At 43.6% G+C, this 18,644-nt stretch overlaps 1 protein-coding gene across 22 annotated transcripts in view; it reads left to right on the forward strand.

Moving 5' to 3' along the window:
* The window catches only part of PSD3 (pleckstrin and Sec7 domain containing 3), a 588,112-nt gene that overhangs the window by 283,924 nt on the left and 285,544 nt on the right, over window positions 1–18,644 (forward strand). For 21 of the 22 annotated variants that reach the window (XR_011378165.1, XM_008267258.4, XM_051819330.2 and 18 more), the window contains 2 exons: window positions 18,277–18,471; window positions 18,560–18,640. Coding sequence is in view for 21 of the 22 variants with exons in the window: in XM_008267258.4 (XP_008265480.2) it covers window positions 18,277–18,471; window positions 18,560–18,640 (276 nt within the window). In the remaining variant the exon portion in view is untranslated. Of the gene's footprint in view, window positions 1–12,759; window positions 12,919–18,276; window positions 18,472–18,559; window positions 18,641–18,644 lie in introns of those variants that run through there. The other variant, XM_051819339.2, reaches the window with a different exon arrangement.

An 18,644-nucleotide genomic window follows, 5' to 3' on the forward strand; every position in this document is an offset into this window, starting at 1 on the left:
ACAATATTTTAAAAGGCGTTAGAGATTTTCTGTGACTTTTTGAATGGTGACTTGAGGAGTTGGCCATAAACCTGTATCTATTGTAAAAACTAGAATTTCAGAGTAATTCATCTTACTCCAAACAGAGGGACCAAAAAATGGAGAAATTCATGCTGTCATTATTTGACTATTATTAACTATAAATCAGTAAAGGAACATATATTTTTAATAAAGATTTATTTAGTTATTTGAAAGGCAGAGTTACAGAGAAAGAGGAAGAGACAGAGAAATCTTCCATCTGCTGGTTCACTTCCCAAGTGGCCACAAGTCCAGGCCTGGGCCAGGCTGAAGCCAGGAACTCCATCCAGTCTCTGACATGAGTGCAGGGGCCCAAGTATGGGCCATCTTCTTCTGCTTTCAGAGATAGGTTAGCAGGGAGCTGGATCAGAAGTGGAGTTGCCAGGACTTGAACTGGTATCCATATGGAATGCCAGCATTGTAGGTGGCAGCTTAGCCCGCTATGCCACAATGCCAGCCCCAAGGAACAGTCTTACTTTTAAAAATAAAATGTTGTTGAATTTTAAGAGTACTAGTAAAAAACAGGCATAGAACTTTTGAAATCTAGGATGTTATTGTTTGGGAGATAAATCCTTTTTTTTTTTTTTTTTAAGATTTTTTTATTTGAAAGGCAGAGTTAGAGAGAGAGAGAGAGAGAGAGAGAGTTCCTCCATCTGCTGGTTCACTCCCTAAATGGCCGCAACGGCAAGGGCTGGGCCAGGCCAGAGCTAGGAGCCAGAAGCTCCATCCCACATGAGTGCAGAGGACCAAGCACTTTGGCTATCTTCCGCTGCTTTTCCCAGGAGCATTAGCAGGGAGCTAGCTGGATGGATCGTAAGTGGAGCAGCCAGGACTCAAACCAGCACCCCTATGACATGATGGCATGCAGGCAGAGGCTCAACCCACTATGCCACAATGCTGGTCTCGATAAATTATTAAGTACAACCAGAAAATAATATACTACCAATTAACTATGACACAATGCTTTTTAAGACTTAGATTTATAGACCAGCGCCGCGGCTCACTAGGTTAATCCTCTGCCTGCAGTGCTGGCACACCAGGTTCTAGTCCCTGTCGGGGCGCCGGATTCTGTCCCGGTTGCTCCTCTTCCAGGCCAGCTCTCTGCTGTGGCCCGGGAGTGCAGTGGAGGATGGCCCAAGTGCTTGGGCCCTGCACCTGCATGGGAGACCAGGGAAAGCACCTGGCTCCTGGCTTCGGAACCACGAAGTGCGCTGGCTGCAACGCGCCGGCTACAGCGGTCATTGGGGGGTGAACCAACGGAAAAGGAAGACCTTTCTCTCTGACTCTCTCTCTCACTGTCCACTCTGCCTGTCAAAAAAAAAAAGAGACTTAGATTTATAATGATATTACTTACATTTATAGATTTGTGTATAAAATAAGAATTATTATAGTTGCTGATTTTGATGCTTTTTTGCATATATATTTTTGTCTTAACACTAACAGAGCAAAATCTTCACCAGTTAATAAAGATTGAACCAACAACATAAGTTTTACTGTGTGCACAGGTAGTAAACACTTGACATCTCCTGATTGATCAGGGCTTGTTGTTGGTTGCTGCCTTTGTATTTATTTAGTTGTGCCAAAAGCAGTAACCATGTTTGCCTCATTGCTCCGGGGGTGTCTGGTACAAAATGTGGTAGGATTGTTTTGTTCCTGTTCCTGGCCTCATCTCAAGTCATAGGCGTTGGCCTGCTCTCTGATGCTGGGTGCACTTTGGGGCTTCAGGCTGGTTTGCACGGCCTCTGACGTCAGTCCCTCTTTCTTTGGTGTTTGGGCATTCACAGGTGCTCTCCTTTGACTTCACCAGATTCCCTTGTGTCTTTTTAGCTTGAAAAATGTTAAGATATTTATTGCAACTGAGCATGCACTGTGGGAAAGTGGACTTGGACACTGGTTATTTACATTGTCTTCTCTGTCTCAGACAATGGCCCAGTGGAAAACAAATGCTGCTGTTAGGAGTCAGGAGTTGTCTCAGGCCTCACTACTTTCTTGTGAAGGCGGAGTCATTGGGTGGTCTATTGTTTAGGAGTTTTGCAGTTTGCATTCTTAAGACCACTCTTGGTCACTACCCTAGTTATTCCAAAATTTCACTGGACCAACCAGGAGCCTCTGATGGAAGAAGTAGACATATACCCTGAATTCTTTCGTGCAGGTGTGAGCCCTGGCTCCTTTTTATTTTCCCTTTTTTTTAAGATTTATTTTATTTATTTGAAAGGCAGAGTTACAGAGAGAGAGGTAGAGACAGAGAGAGAGATCTATCCGCTGGTTCATTCCCCCGATGGCCGCAACAGCTGGAGTTGAGCCGATCCAAAGCCAGGAACTTCTTCCAGGTCTCCCAAGCATTTGGGCCATCTTCTGCTGCTTTCTCAGGCCATAGCAGAGAGCTGGATCAGAAGAGGAGCAGCGGGGACTAGAACCGGCGCCCATGTAGGATGCTGGCACTTCAGGCCAGGGTTTTAACCCGCTGCGCTGCAGCGCTGGCCCCGGCTCCTTTTTCTAAAACATGTTACCAAGGAGATGCCTTTTTCTAGTTTGTCCCTTTTAAAAATGCACTCTAAGAAACTGTGTCAGAGATGAGATGATATATGTAAAAGGTTTGTCTCAGAAAATGCAATGGCACTTCTTTCTATCTTAGTTTTAAAACTTTTATCTCACTCTCTGTCCTTTCCAGTATGAGGAAAATACGGCAAAACTCAGTGTTTCCTACAGGTTTATGAGAAAGGGTGTCCTAATTACCACTTTCAGGGATTTCCCACTCAACTAGAGTGTCTAGATTAGCACATAATCATTTGGCCCTTTCTGTTACAGTTTTTGCAGTTTGAACATTTAAGTTCTTTATTCAAAAGGCAGAATGATAGAGAGAGAGAGAGAGATCTTCCATCTACTGGTTCAGTCCCCAAATGGCCAGAGCTGCCAGGGCCAGACCAGGCCGAAGCCTGAAACTCCATTTGGGTCCCTGACATGGGTGATAGGGCCAAGTACTTGGGCTACCTTCTGCTGCTTTCGTGGGTGCAGTAGCCAGGAGCTGGATCAGAAGCAGAGTAGCCGGGACTGGGACTCATACTCTGATTTAGGATATTGGTGTCATAAGCTGTGATTTAACCCTGTGTGCCACACTAGTCCCAGTGTAGAACACTTTTATTGGGCACCTGTTATGTCCTGGCCATAGTCTGAGGCATTGTGCTAGAAATGAGCTGAAGGCGAGGATTCAGCCTCTTGGGGACTCTGCTGGAGAGAGTGTGACCAGCAGAGCAAATTAAAAGAAGATGGTCTGAGCCCTTGGATGATGTTGAGGGTCATGGAAAAGTTCTGCAGAGATAGAGGAATAACTGAACAAGAACCCACCTATGGAAGCTAAGATGATGCTAATAGCCTTCCACAAATTGTGGAGCTTTTCTGACCGTGGACATTAGAGAATGCTGTTGATACGGGGTTTCTGAGTAAGTGACTGTTTTAGGCCTGTGAATCAGGCCCTGGAATCTCTCTCTCTCTCTCTCGCTGTCGCTCTCGCTTTCTCTTATTTATTTATTTGAAAGTCAGAGTTACAGAGAGAGAGAGAGAGAGAGAGAGGTCTTCCACCCTCTTGTTCACTCCCCAGATGGCCTCAACAGCCAGAGCTATACTGACCCGAAGCCAGGAGCCAGGAGCTTCTTCTGGGTCTCTCACGTGGGTGCAGGGGCCCAAGAGCTTGGACCATCTTCAACTGCTTTCCTAAGGCCATAGCAGAGAGCTGGATCGGAAGTGGAGCAGCTGGGTTTTGAACTGGCACCCATATTGGATGGCGGCACTGCAGGCAGCGGCTTAACCCTCTATGCCACAGTGCCAGCCCCCGGAATCTCTTTTAAGTCCATCTCTTCCCCTTGTTTGCTCCTTGCCTGCCATAGAGGGTTCTCTGTGCAGTGCCTTGAACTTGCCAAACCCCATCCTGCCCATGCCTCTGTATTTATTTGAGATGTTCTTCCCCAAGATACTTAGCAAGGCCATGTCCTTCACTTCTTTAGTTTTCTGCTCAAATGGCACCTTCTCTACACCATCAACAAAATAACTCCCACCTGCTATCATCTCTTCCCTTGTCTGGCTCTATCTATCCCCAAGGCACTCAGCACTGTCTTGTCAGAACGGAAGTGCTGAGAGAAAGTACTCCTGTCTCTCTGTGCGTCCTTGAACACCTCATGTTTCTAGAACAGCATGCAGCTCCTAACAGATAGTCGGCAAGTAATGTGGAAAGGTAAAAGAAAGGAAAGGAGGTTTACCATTACTTCGGTTGTCTTTCTGTTCTCAGTAGGAGGTAAAACTCCGTGAGGGCTGAGCTTCTCTCCAGCACCAGGTGTCACTTGGTGGGGCAGGTGGTGGAGGAGTGGTGGTGCAGGCACAGCAGGTTAAGCTGCCTTTTGGGACTCCTGCATCCCATATTAGAGTGCTTAGATTTGAGTCCCAGCTCTGCTTCTGATCCAGCTCCTGCTAAAGTGCATCCTGAGAGGCAGGACGTGGTGGCCTAAGTACTTGGGGTTCTGCCACCGCATGGGAAACCTGAATGGAGTTCCTGGCTGCTTGCTTCAGCCTGGCCCAACCCTTTCTGTTGCAGGTATTAGGGGAGTGAACCAGCATCACATGGATGTCCTCTAAAAAGAAGATATGTTTCTGTATATCAAGGTTATATCTGCAGTATAGCCTATACTAATACCAGGGGGATTGAAAAAGCTCGTGGAAAAATAGAAATAAAAGGCTATTTTGGTGCAAACATTTTTGAATTTTTTTTATTTTCATTTTATTTGAAAGGTAAAAATTTTTTGAAATCCCTGCATATTTTTAAGACTTCTCATACACATGACTTTCAAAATTTTTTGCACCAAAATAGTTATCTTTAACTTCCATTTTCCATTAACTTTATAAAATTTGAATTTTTAATTAAATTTTCAGGCAACCATCATATAAAGAAGAAATAAAGGCCACACACTATGTTGGTGAAGAGCTCAAAATGTGCAGCCACCAAGGCCTGGTTTGAGCTCCAATGCCTGCTTTGCTGCTGTCCAGCAGGGTGCCCATGGAAAAGATAATTAACCTCTCCATGCCTCAGTTTCCTCTTATAAAACGGGAAAGATGTACTACCTATCATAGGGTCGAGGGCATTGAGTTATTCAGTGTGGGAATGAATTTCAGTTAACACCCCAGAAGTATCTGTAAAATATGTTAAGATGGAAGTATTTATGGATAGTCTTGCTGAGTGAATTACAATGGGCAGTAAAGAGTGGAAATGCCCTCTCCTGTTCCCACAGCCCCGCAGATAGGATTTCATGTCCTGAGGAGGTGATCCTAATTACTGCCTGCACTCTTGCCAGGGTGCTGATTCTTCCCCTTCAGAATTACAGGCAAAATTAGCTAAAGGAATCCAAGCAGCCACCCAAATATCAACTGAAGCAGCTTTCATAAGCAACACCTGGGGAAGCTCAGTGCAGAGAGGGTGTGTCCGGCGGGCGCACAGTGAACAGAAGGCAGGTGTTCTTTGAGAGGGGAGCCACGTCATCATAGAGGGCCCCTGCCTAAGGGCTGCACACAGCCTGTGCTGACAGAATGGAGAAGGTATCAGTTTGAAGAGAGGGCAGAGAGCAGTGATGGAGATGGTAACAGGCAGACAGTCTAAGCACAGGACGTGCTTTACACGTGCTTTTGTACCCTGAGAGAAGGAAGAGTTAGAGGAGAAAGGGAGAGGGAGGGAACACGGGAGGGTAGAGCTTCCCTGACACTCTCTGGCACTGTCACTTTATTCATTACCTCCATGGGAAAGGGGGATCCAGGTGAGAAGACAGCAGCCATTATCCCTGCAAAGCTCAGCTACTGTGTGGAGCATCCACGCCCCCTGGTGTCAGTCAGCGTTCATAGATTCCCTACTGGCCTATTCCAGGAAAGTGAGTTCATCAAATTCTTCCTTTCTTGTCCATAGGAATGGGAGTTCATCCCTCTCACTTTGCACAGAGAAGCTTCCGTGCAAATAATTAATATGCAGATGTTCTGCATCATTTTTCTCCTTATTTAGCAAGCTGGATCTCCTGTACTAGTTGATGTACAAAACTATTCGTCTCAAGTTATTATGGTATGATTCTATTAAAGGTGACTTAGTGCAAGAGAACCTCAAAAAACTTTGTGGAAAAAAATGGAATTAAAAGGTTATTTTGATGAATAGAATTAAAGCTATATTTTGTTGTAGAAAATGTTGAAATCCATGTTTAGTTTTTTTCATAATACATATTTTCCATAAGCTTTTTGAAAATCCCACATAGGCATTACATTCCCTTTTATGAGAGCTGGCCCAAGAAAGCTGCAACTTAATATAGGGAAGAAAAAAGTTAAAAACAGACTGAAGAAACGAAAATGTGACCCTCCTTCTCTGGATCATAACCCAGAGGAGTGTGACCCCTCAGGAGGGTGGCAGGTCCAGCACTCTGGTACTCCTAGGCCCTTGCAGACTGTCTCCCTGCTCCCTGCTGTGGCATTTCTGCCCCACACCTTGCACATTGGTGCCCTCTGCTGGACTGCTGAGACCAGGACTGGGTGTCCCAGCAGGGCACCTTCAGGTGACCCTTATTGAAATTCTTCATTGGTAAAGACTGAATTTTGTCTTCTTTGTTGAGCAGAGAAATTGCTGTTCAGTAATTAGTCTTTGTTTGGTTCCCTTATAAAGACCCTTAAATTGTAAGAAAGATACAGTCCCTTTCAGGAAATGTCTTTTCTGTAAAATGTATAAAATGTGTTCATTTGAGGCAATTGTCCTTAAAAAATTAAGGATTGATTCATACAGAGTGCCAACTAGCATTTTTCTAGTGGTTTATATTTAATAAAGTGCTGTCAGATGTATTATCTCACATGATCATCAACATAACTGTGATGATCTTGATGCTGTGGGTAACAGTGGAGATGAAAATGGATGCAGGGATGGCTGCTGACGTTTGTTGTTTACTGTGTACTGGTTTTTAAAGATTTATTTATTTATTTGAAAGTCAGAGTTAGAGAGAGAGAGAGAGAGAGAGAGAGAGAGAGAGAGGTCTTCCATCCACTGGTTCACTCCCCAATTGACTGCAATGGCCGGAGCTGTGTTGATCCAGAGCTAGGAGCCAGGTCTTCTGGGTTTCCCACGTGGGTGCAGGGGCCCAAGGACTTGAGCCATCTTCTACTGCTTTCCCAGGCCATAGCAGAGTGCTGGATTGGAAGTGGAGCAGCCAGGTCTCCAACCGGTGCCTATATGGGATGCCGTTGCTTCAGACCAGGGCTTTAACCCTCTGGGCCACAGTGCCGGCCCCTCCACTGAGTGTTTTATATGGATCTTCTCAGTGAAGCTTCTCAGCACCTTGTAAAGCTGGTGCTGTCACTTCTGTTTTTGACTGAAGAAAGTGAAGCTCACAGAGAACAGTGAACCTGCTCAAGGTCCCTCCACGGGTGATGGGGGGTGGGCATGCTGTCTGAACTTTGGTAGTCTCCCTGGAACTGTTTAGCAGATACTTGCTGTTTGCATCCTCTAAGTCAATAATCATTATGTACTGAAAAACTGGGTTTATGCCCATAGGATTTCCATTATGAAAAGCAGGGGGACCTCCTAATTCTTTTGCTGTAGTGGAATTATATTCAAATGAGTCCACTGCTATACATATTTCTGTTTTGGCAAATTTTGGAATTCCTTGGTCATGTCAAACAGTACAGTCTCTTACCAGGCAATTCCACCCACCAGTGTGGGTGACTACTGTGCCTCTGTGGAAGTCCCACAGTGGATGAACGGTGGCCAAGGCTACCAGACAGCTTTGCCTGGTTAGCATGTGGACATCTTTGAATCAAATTTGTGCTCTTTGTTCCTTCATTTTCTTTGAACCAAATTCATGTACTTTGTTCCTTTGTTCTTTTTGTTCCCCTCTTTTAAAATTTGTGTTTCTGATTTACTTTATTTATTTGAAAGGCAAAGTGACACGGAAGAAGGGAGAGAGAGAAAGAGTAGGATTGTTGGAGAGGAAGAGGGAGAGGAGAGGAGAAAGAGATCTTCTATCTGCTGGTTCAGTTCAAAATGGTCGTAACAGCTGGGCATGGGCCAGGGCAAAGCCAGGAGCTAGGAACTCCACTCCAGTTTCCCACGTGGGTAGCAGGGGTACCCAAGCACATGGGTCATCATCTGCAATTTTCCCAAGTGAATTAGCAGGGAGCTATATGGGAAGCGGAGTAGCTGGGGCTCAAACTGGCACTTGGATATGGGATGCTGGCATCTCAAACAGAGGTTTAACCTGCTACACCACAATCCCAGTGCTAGATTTCTCTCTTTCTGTGAACAGAGTTCCACGCTTACTTCAAGTAATGATCATGTCCATTTTACCTCCTAGATCTCAGAGCAGTCTTTTCCTTTTTATTTGCACCAATTTTCAGTTCAGGTTCTTGTCTCTCGTTTGTACCATTGCGATTCTTTCTCTACTTGGTTTCTCTGCCTTCAGTTTTGTCTTGTGGTTTTTCCTGTGCAAGTCTGATCATTACTTTTGCCCTTTTAAAACCATTAGTGGTTTCCTGTGATTTGCAATAGTGACTCAACACTTGACACCAAAAACCTCTGGTACCTTAGAAAGAAAAATGCCGTGGCCCACTGTAGGCCAGTAGACTGAGAAATCCTGACACCTGTCTTTCATGAATGCCTCACCTGACCTCTTCCTTACTTGGCTATCTAGAGGACATCTCAAAGTTAACATGTCTACAATGGAACTTTTCTTTCCTCAAAACCTCTACCAGCTTTGGTCTTTCCTATCTTAGCTGATGGCAGCTCTGCTTTTCAAATGACCCAGGCCTAAAATATTGAGCTACTTTCCTCCTGTGCATCTCATAGCAGGACCAGTCAGCACAGCATCCTGCCCACTTGCCTGGAGGTTCATCTTGTTTCAGCCCAGCCAGCTCTTCCAATGGCCTCCCAATGGCCTCTCTGCTTGCTCTGTGGCATCAGAGTGACCCTGTAAAAATATAAATTAAATCTGTCACTGGTCAGAACCCTTCAGTGTTAACCATTTCACTCAGAGTGAAAATGAAATTTCATAGTGGCCTACCAGACCTTGATCCACAAAGGAGTTCCCAGACTGTGGACATGCCCTGGGGCATGGCAGTGAGTTCACAGGGGCCCTTGTGGGAAATCTGCATTTTTAAGGGAAACTCAACATCTGTCCAAACTTTGTGTCAACCGTCAGCAGAATGAATGGCAGTAGGGCATACAGGACTTGGGAGCCAGAGTCCCACGGTGCATGTCCAGCTCCTTGCCTCTGTTTGCCTAACAATGGGTTATACTACTGCCTAGGCACTAGACTGAAAGCTTTTTGCCCAGTGGCTGGCACAGAGTAAATGTGTAACCAGTGTTAGATGCTGCTAGGTGAATGGTACAACCCGAGGTGTACCAGGCTGTACTGAGAGTTTCTCATTTTTGCTGCTTTCAGAGTTAGATTGTTCTGGCGCTGCAATGCCTGGGGGATAAATGCTGTAGATAATGATGACCAACAAGATTCTCTTTCCTTTCTTGGAAGCAGTTTATGCTTCAAGATTTCATGTGTATCTTGCTATAGTGCACTTAGAACTCCTCTTGACTGACTGCCCTCCCAGCCAGGAAAGCTGTGCGTTTCATCCTCCTTCTGGCCTGTGGCTTGCAGGCCTCTGTGTCTGTATCTGTGGCCTGATGGCAAGGGGGTCATAGTGGTCCCTCTGGTCCTTTTGTAACTGAACTCATTCTTCCCATCATTTGGGATCCTTCTCACCTGCCTTTTCCTAGCTGATGAACTGAATTGAACTAGATGACTTATTTCCTATGCACAGCTCTCAGGGCATACCTTATAAATGCAGGGTTGGACAGAGCCTTAACACCTTAGCTTTTTTTTTTTTTTTTTTTTTTGGTTCTAGTTTTCTTACCAAAATTAAATTAAAATTTGAATTCAAATATGAGGACAGTCATTTAGCTTAATGGTTAACACACAGATTAAGACACCTAGTCCCACATTGGACTGCCTGAGTTTGATACCTAGTTCCTGATCCTGACTCCAGCTTCCTGCTGAAGCAGAGTTTGGGAAGTATCAATGATGCCTCAAGTAATGGAGTTCCTGCCACCCACATGGGAGACCTGCAATGAGTTCTTGGCTTTTGGCTCCTGGCTTGTCCTAGCCTAGCCCATCCCAGCCCCTGCTGTTTCAAGCAATTAGGGAGAAAAACCAGAATGTGGGGCCTATCTTCTATCTCTCTCTCTCTCTCTCTCCTCTCCCCTCAATAAATAAATAAACATTTTATAAAAATTATAGTGTAAAATAAGACAACATATCTGCTACTCTGTGCTGATGACAATTTACTCCAAACTTTCTAGGATTAGTCATAATGAATTTGAAGGTTTGTACCATGTATTGTTGATAGCAGAACACAGAACATGACGAGGATGTGGTCACCGGAGACTGCTCTGTGCTTGCATTCTCCTACCAGAGGGCTGCGGAGTGACTCCAGTCTGCTCTTTTGATGTGGATTCAAAGTGGAATTTAGCACAGTGGCAGGTAAAAGGCTGTGCTGTAGTAGAGGCATTTTTCAAGTGCTCTGAGAAAGCAGCAGAGGGCAGTTGGAGGCTGGTTCTTAGAAAAGCTTGGGCTCTGTGGAGTGTGGCAGAGTTTTAGAACTGCACTCGTGGGTGAAGGGGTGAAGAGAGTGGCAAGGGAACAGCCTGTGTGAGAGGTTGAGGAAACACACTTGGGTTTCTGTGTGGCCCAAGCATGAGAGGAGTGGTTGAGAGAAGACTGTCTAAAGGGGACATGGCAGTGTGCTTGTGAAGGCCCCTGTAGCTCATGCTACAGAATGTGGAGTTTTACTTCTGTAGGCCTTCTGGTGAGGTGGTCATACTATCGCATTCGTGGTGCCAGTGTGCAGGTTGGGAAAGAAAGCTGGAAATACAGAAGAGGGTTTTCTTCTGATTCTTGAGGATATTAGAGAACTATCAGGAGATCATAGGCAACTGAACTCTTGATAAAACCGTATCAAAATAATAGGAATACAAAATGAATCACAAAAGCAGGTCAACACACACCCAGAATGGATTTAATTGTGAAATAAGCTTCCAATTGACAGGGAACATCATTATTGGAATGTTTTTATAGTGTTTAGAAATGACATCTTAGGAGCTAAAGGCCATATAAAACATAGGATACCCAATTAAACTTGCATTTCAGTGAAACAATGAATAAGTTTTTGGTATAAGCACATCCTGTACAATATTTGAGATGTATGAGGATGCTTTAGAACTTCTGTGGAAAATGGAATTAACATATGTCTATTTTAGTGCAGAAAAAACTGAAATCTCTGCATAGTTTTTTCAAAATATGTATCCTTAATGAACTTTTTGAAGAATCCTTGTGTGCTGGGTTTCAAATATTTTTTGCACCAAAATAAATTTACCTTTGAATTCCATTTTCTATAAATTTTTGAAGTACCCTCATACTTAAATACTAGTTTCGTTCATTTGAAATTTGAATCTAATTAGATGTCTTATTGGTTTTATTTGGGAAATAGGGCAATCTTAGAATGATGTAAAGGTTATGAGATAAGAGAGGCTGAATAAACCACAATGCAGCCAGACAGAAGTATTGTGTTCTGGTGTTGTGGAGCAGAGTGGGCTTATATGGAAAGAACAAGACACCAAACACACAAGTTAAGAAAATGGAAAAGCCAATTACCTGATTTGATCAGTTCACAAACTGGACACGTGTTAAAATACTGCACTGTACCACATAAAAATATACAGGTATTGCATGTTAATCAGAGGTTTCTTTATGCATTTTAAAATAAAACCCAGAAATAACTGATGTGGAGGAAGGTTATGAGAACGCCTGGTGTTCAGAGGGCATGATCTGCCCTTTTAAATAGTTGATGAGATTTTGATGAGTGAGGGTTATGATATTTACTTAGGGGTGTGGAAGACAGGCCCTACAGAAGCATTTTTTAAAAGCAGTTCGTTATTCATTTGAAGGGCAGAGTTATAGAGACAGAGGGAGAGACAGAGACAGAGACAGAAATCTTCCATCTACTGGTTCGCTCTCCAGATGGCTGCAAGGGCCAGGACTGGGCCAATGCGAAACCAGTAGTCAGAAACTCCATCAGGGTCTCCCATGTAGGTGGCAGGGGCCCAAACACTTGGGCCATCTTTTGCTGTTTTTTCAGGCTCATTAGCAGGTGGGTGGATCAGAAGTGGAGCAGCCAGGACCTGTGCACATATGGGATGCTGGTGTCTTGGGCTGTATCTCAACCTACTGTTCCACAGTGCTGGCCACTACAGAAGCATTTTATAGAATCTTTGGGAAGTCCTTTCTACATGTAAGTCACTGGTAGGGGTTTTGCATTATGAGATTGTAAAGTTATTTGATCAAGAAAATCAGGAGAAATAAGGTTGAACTCCAGAAAAGAGGGAAAATCCAAACTCTTGAAACCACTGAACAGACCAGCAGGACGAGTCCTGTGCATTTCAGGAAACAGAGAGGGCTGCTGCCCTTCTGAGAGGGGTCACCCAGTCCGCCGTGTGCGAACACAGCTGGGCTGTATTGTCTTCCATGCCCTTGGTTACACAGTGGCTCTGGTGTTCTGGCTTCTGTTTCTACTGGGGCTGTAAAAACATTACAAAAGCCCCAGGCTCCACAGTAATTATTCCGCTGAGAATGTGAGGTCACAGTGCTATGACCTCACAGGGAGCCCAGATCCTTGGATGGCTGAGAGATGAGCAGGGGACGCTGGAGTTGTGGGGTGGAGAGTCCTTGGAAGGGGCTGACTAGAGGAGGGATGGCCCAGGTGCTCCCCAGGAGGTGTGATGGGTTCTTCTCCGAGCCTGTGTTGTTGCTGGTGAGTTCCCATTACTGTCGTATTGCTAGGCTTTCTCATTTAAAAGGAGTGATTTCTGGTCTTGTTCAAGTGATCCCCTGAGTCCTGAAAAGGGACAGACGGAGCCTTCGAGGACTGGAGGTATTTATCCTCACTTTGTTCCTTTTTTTCTCCTTTTACTTTCACTGGAGGTTTTTAAAAAGAAGACCCAGAGAGGTCTGACCACACAGATTTTAAAAGTGCGTAATTCTGGTGGATGTGAAGAACATGAGGTGGAATTGACTGGGCTTGGCAAGATGGTAGAAGGAAGAGGCAAATATGTGGAGTGAGAAGCAAGGAATAAGAATGATTATGAGTGGTGCATTTTTAAAATATGTACTCATTAGGATAAGCCTTTATATTTGAAAAGAAGCCAGTCAAGTCTGATGTCTATGTATTGTAATTATGTGGTTTACACAGTGATTAAATGTATCTTCCCTGAGAATTGAGCAAAAAGTGGCAGTCTAATTGAGACGAAAGTCCTTTTTTGGCATTTATTTTTACTACATTATAGCTGTTGTATAGAGGAAAAGAGGACATGGAAGCACAACTCCAGGAATTTATCTTTCATAATGTGAGAATTTCTTGATTTTAACAGTTCTTGGAGTAAATTTTTCACATTTCCACACAAAAGAGTCCCCAATTTCTTTTAAAAGAAACATCAATGAGTTCACTTTTATAGGTATTCTGTAGATAATTAAATATTCAGTTTTCTGATAGGATATGTTTCACAAAACTGCTGATGCTAACTCTACAGCAGAAGGTTTGGGATGAGGACTTCACCATAATGAGGCAGTTTGTTTTAGCTGGTGGGTGTTTTCTGCTGGAACTTGTTGCCGATGGCTGTTGTTTGGGAGATTACCATGCATGCGGGTTTGTCTGAATCAGTTCTGGTTCATGCTTTGTTGTTCTGGCATTGGCATCCTTATCGACTGTAGTTTAGTATTTGACTCAGACTTTTAAAAGGGAACTGGTATCGTCTTAATAGTGGCAGCACGAGTGTGGTGTGGACTTGTATTTTGTACTCTCAGCTTCCTTCATGGTCTCTCCTGAGAATGTGTGAGTTGATGTGTGCACTGAACAGGATTTTCATGTAGCTGGGTCTAAAACACAGTCTTGGGGATAATCTGTCTTTTTCCTACCCTCTTTTTTTCCTAGTTTGATCAAGAGGCAGAGACAGAGCGAGAGCGAGCACACGTTCCCATATGCTGGTTCACTTTCCAAATGTCTGTGCTGGCTGGGCTGATCCAAAGCCAGGAGCCAAGAACCCAATGCCCATCTCCCAAGTTGGTGACAGGGACCCAGTTACTTGAGCCATCACTGTTTCCTATGGTCTGCACTGGCTGGGAGCTGGAGCTGTGAATCACTGTGCTGGGATGCTGTGAAGCAGGATGCAGGCATCCTCCAGGTGCACCTCGCCCTGCTCTTTACCTGTAACTCCCTTTCAAGTGCAGCTTGAGGGGTGTCTGCTGATAGAAAGGAGTTTCTAGGGATTGTCAGTCCCTTCTAGTGTGGTGATATTGGGAGAGTAGGAACCCTGCAGCCTCTCTGCAGCTGCTGGATGTACTCTGAGTGACAGTGAGGCTGTCGCGTCACCACTGTGCTGGTGGATCAGTGGGAAATGGAACAAGTGTTAAGACAGAGATTAAAAGTGTTTTCGTTCTTGAGGCAGGCATTTGGTGTGCTGCTTAGGCGGAGGTTTGGGATGCCTGCCTCTCATATTAGAGTGCCTGGGCTTAAGTCCCAGCACATGTTCCATTCCAGCTTCCTGTTAGTGAGCACCCTGGGAGACAGCAGGAGACGGCCCAAATCTTTGGGTCCTTGCCACCCACATGGGAGACCTGGGTTGAGTTTTTTAGCTCCAGGCTCAGCCTGGACCAGCCCTAGGTGTTACAGGCATTTAGGTAGTAAGAAATTAGATGGGTGATCCATCAGTCTCTGTCTCTCATTTTTTCAAATAAATTGAATAAAAAATAATTAAAAATAAAAATAAAAATATTCATTTTTCTACAGTAGTTTCTGTTATTTGTTACTTGGTATAAATTTATAATTTTTCTTCATTTTTTTTTGACAGGCAGAGTTAGAGAGACAGAGAGAGAGAAAGGTCTTCCTTTTTCAGTTGGTTACCCCCCCCCCCCAAGTGGCCGCTACAGCCGGTGTGTTGCGGCTGGCGCGCTGCACCGATCCGAAGCCAGGAGCCAGTAGCTTCCTCCTGGTCTCCCATGGGGTGCAGGGCCCAAGGACCTGGGCCATCCTCCACTGCATTCCCGGGCCACAGCAGAGAGCTGGACTGGAAGAGGAGCAACCGGGACAGAACCGGCGCCCCAACTGGTACTAGAATCTGGGGTGCTGGTGCCGCAGGCAGAGGATTAGCCTAGTGAGCCACAGTGCCGGCCAGTTTTTCTTCATATCTTAAGAAATGTAGCAGTTTTAAGTTATAATTCAGATATCACAATATTTACCTTTTTAAATGCAAATTCAGTGATTTTAGTTTATTCCCAGGATTGTCTAATCATCCTCACTATCCCAAGGCTATTTCCAATCTCACAGAAAAGAAACTCTTTACTCTGTAAGAGCACTACTTCCATATGTATATTTCAAACATTTTTTGCACCAGCATAAACATGCTTTAATTCTACTTTCCGTGAACTTTTTATCTTTTTATTTTTTTAAAGATTTATTTATTTGAGAAGCAGAATTACAGACAGAGAAAGGGCAAGAGAAAGAGACAGAGGTCTTCCATCAGCTGATTCACTCCCCAAATGGCTACAACTAGGACTATCCAAACAACACAACTAGGCCTACCAGAAGCCAGGAGCTTCTTCTGTGTCTCCTACGTGGGTGCAGGGGCCCAAGCGCTTAGGCCATCCTCCACTGCTTTCCCAGGCCATCAGTAGGGACCTGGATCAGAAGAGGAGCAGCTAGGACTTGAATCAGTGCCCATATGAGATGCCACCACTCCCGGAGGAGGCTTAACCTACTATATGCCACAGCGCTGGCCCTTCCGTAGGCTTTTTAAAATACCCTTGTATTTCTCTGATAATTTTTTTTTTTTTTTACTTTGTGATAGTTACGTTTACGTATTTAATGGTTTGATCATCCCTTTTTCCCTCTTCAGAGTTTCTGAGGTTGAGGCAAGAAACCATTACCCCCCTGACGATGCAGGCCACATTAAATGGCTTCCAGTGGCCATCCACAGGCAGCGTTCAGTCTAGCCTGCCATCTTTTATGTCTTTAAAGGTTATGACAAAACAGCACTAAAAGCAGCATATGTGACAGAGACCTTACGTGGCCCACAAGCCTAAAATACTTACTGTCTATGCATTATGGAATGATTCTTACTGTGCCTGTGGTACCTGGGACTGTTAGCCTGTGATGGTCTGTGGAAGGCCATTTAAGCACACATTCGGTCATGAACATGTCTTTGTTACTAAGTTAAAAGGATTTGGAAGGGACTGAATCCCCCTTGGCTTCAGTGCTGTACGTGCGTGGAGGTAATACTCTACAGTGGGCCCCAGGCTGTGGTTTGTGACTCCTGTGAAGGACCTCGGAGGTTCCTCACGTGTGGCTTGTGGGCTGGCTCCCTTCAGTAGCTTGCTGAGGTTACATTACCTTGTACTATTAACAACAACTTTACTTTCCTTTTTCACTATGTTGACAGAGTACAGGCTCGAAGCCATGGTGAGGCCATAGCAGAAATCAGGGCAGTGGCATCAAACTGTTCTAGTTTCTCCTCGTGTTCTTTACTGCCAAGCCCTCGAGTGAAACCACAGCCAGTTTCACCTGAAATGTCCCTGATGAAGCCAGTACAAATGAACTTTTCAGTGTCCTGTGTGATGAAACGGGAAGAAAGTGCTTCTATTCCTGGTGGTTGTCTCCAGGAGAGCACTCCCTTGTCCTTTGACTTGTGGTGGATTTTACTGGAATGGCATTTCTTTCTTGAGAGGATGACTCACAAGCTATGGTTATTGGCAACATTTCTAACAAATGAATACAGGGTGCCTATTACTTTAGTGAATATGTTTAGCTCTATTTATAGCTAATGACTATATTTGAGCTTTTGATCAAAAATTTGAATTTGGAAAGTTTGTGTCTGCCACCAAAAGTTTGAGAGCTTTCTAATACTTAGAATTTCTGAAGAGACTGGTCATGATGATGAATGTGATTTTTAAAGATGTATGAAATGGGTCAGTCATTATTTTGCAGGTGACCCATACTTGATGTTACTTACAAGACAGATTTTAACGTAAGACTATAAAAAGTTTATTGACACAAATTTGTATTCTATAAGGCAACTAAGTTTTAAGAAACTACTACTTGTCTTATTTTGGTCTTAGTTCAAGAAAGAACATCCACAATTATTCAAAAAGGATACTAAAATGCTCCTCCTTTTTCTAACCAAGTATCTGTTTGAAGCCAGATTTTCTTAATGTATGCCAACCAGAGCAATAAACTGTTAGAGACAGAATACAGAAGTGGCTCTGAGAATCTAGTTGTCTTCTCTTAAGCCTGTTCTTAAATAAATTAATAAAAATGAAAAACTCTCACTTGTCTGTTTTTTGAAGATAGTTATTTTTAACAAAAATATAATATTTACATTAATATTATGAAATGTATTCTTTTTAAATGAATTAATATTCTAAAATATCCTGTTAAATTATTGATTTGATAAATATTAATAGAATTACTAACCCCCATAAACAGGATCTTTAGAGTTCTTAGTACTTTTAAAACTGTAAAGGTCCTGAGACCAAAAGTTTGGGAACCACTCAAATAAGACTTTTAGGCAATCACCTCTGTAAGTTTCTAGTAGTTGAAAGTATTCTCATTAATTTTTAAGCATAAAATGATTTCATTTAAAATAGTTATTTGGATGAATCTGGAAAACATACTTGGTGAAATAAGCCAGTCCGAAAGGGACAAATACTATATGTTCTCCCTGTTCTGTGATAACGAATAGAACACCTAAAAGGAACTCTGTAGAAGTGAAATTGACACTTTGAGAAGAATGACTTGAACAGCCCTTGTCTTGACTGTCAAGGAACAGTTTTTTTTTTTTTTTTTCTTTTTTTCTTTTTTTCTTTTAATGGAGAATGGGACTGGGAATGGGAGAGGGAAGAGGAGGAGGTTGGGTGGGAGGGCTGGTATTGTGGGACAAATCACTATATTCCTAAAGTTGTACTTATGAAATTTGTACTCATTAAATGAAAGGTTTCTTTGGAGAAAAAATAAAATAGTTATTAAGATAGCTCTCAGTATCATGACAATAATCATTATTACCCATTTTGCCATACAAGAGAAATCTGTTCTATTATTTTTCTTGTTTATCAATTCTCATAGCAATCCTGGGGTGAAAACAACATGTCTAGAGGCTCATTCTGAAATGGGGAGCACTGAAATCCTGGAAAAGGAGACCTCAGAAAGTCTCAGCAATGGTACCAGCAGCAACGTGGAAGCAGCCAAAAGGTTGGCCAAACGCCTCTATCAACTGGACAGATTCAAGAGGTCGGATGTTGCGAAACACCTCGGCAAGAAGTACGTTCTGACCCGAGCATGGGGTGTGTGTGTGCGCGCGCGTTCATGCTTTCATTTTACTAAACAAGGCTACTCTGTTTTCTTATAGTAATGAATTTAGCCAACTCGTTGCTGAAGAATATCTGAAGTTTTTTGATTTTACAGGAATGACGCTGGACCAGTCTCTCAGGTAT

This window comes from Oryctolagus cuniculus, chromosome 8, assembly GCF_964237555.1.
Source record: "Oryctolagus cuniculus chromosome 8, mOryCun1.1, whole genome shotgun sequence".
NCBI classification, from domain to species: Eukaryota; Metazoa; Chordata; class Mammalia; order Lagomorpha; family Leporidae; genus Oryctolagus; species Oryctolagus cuniculus.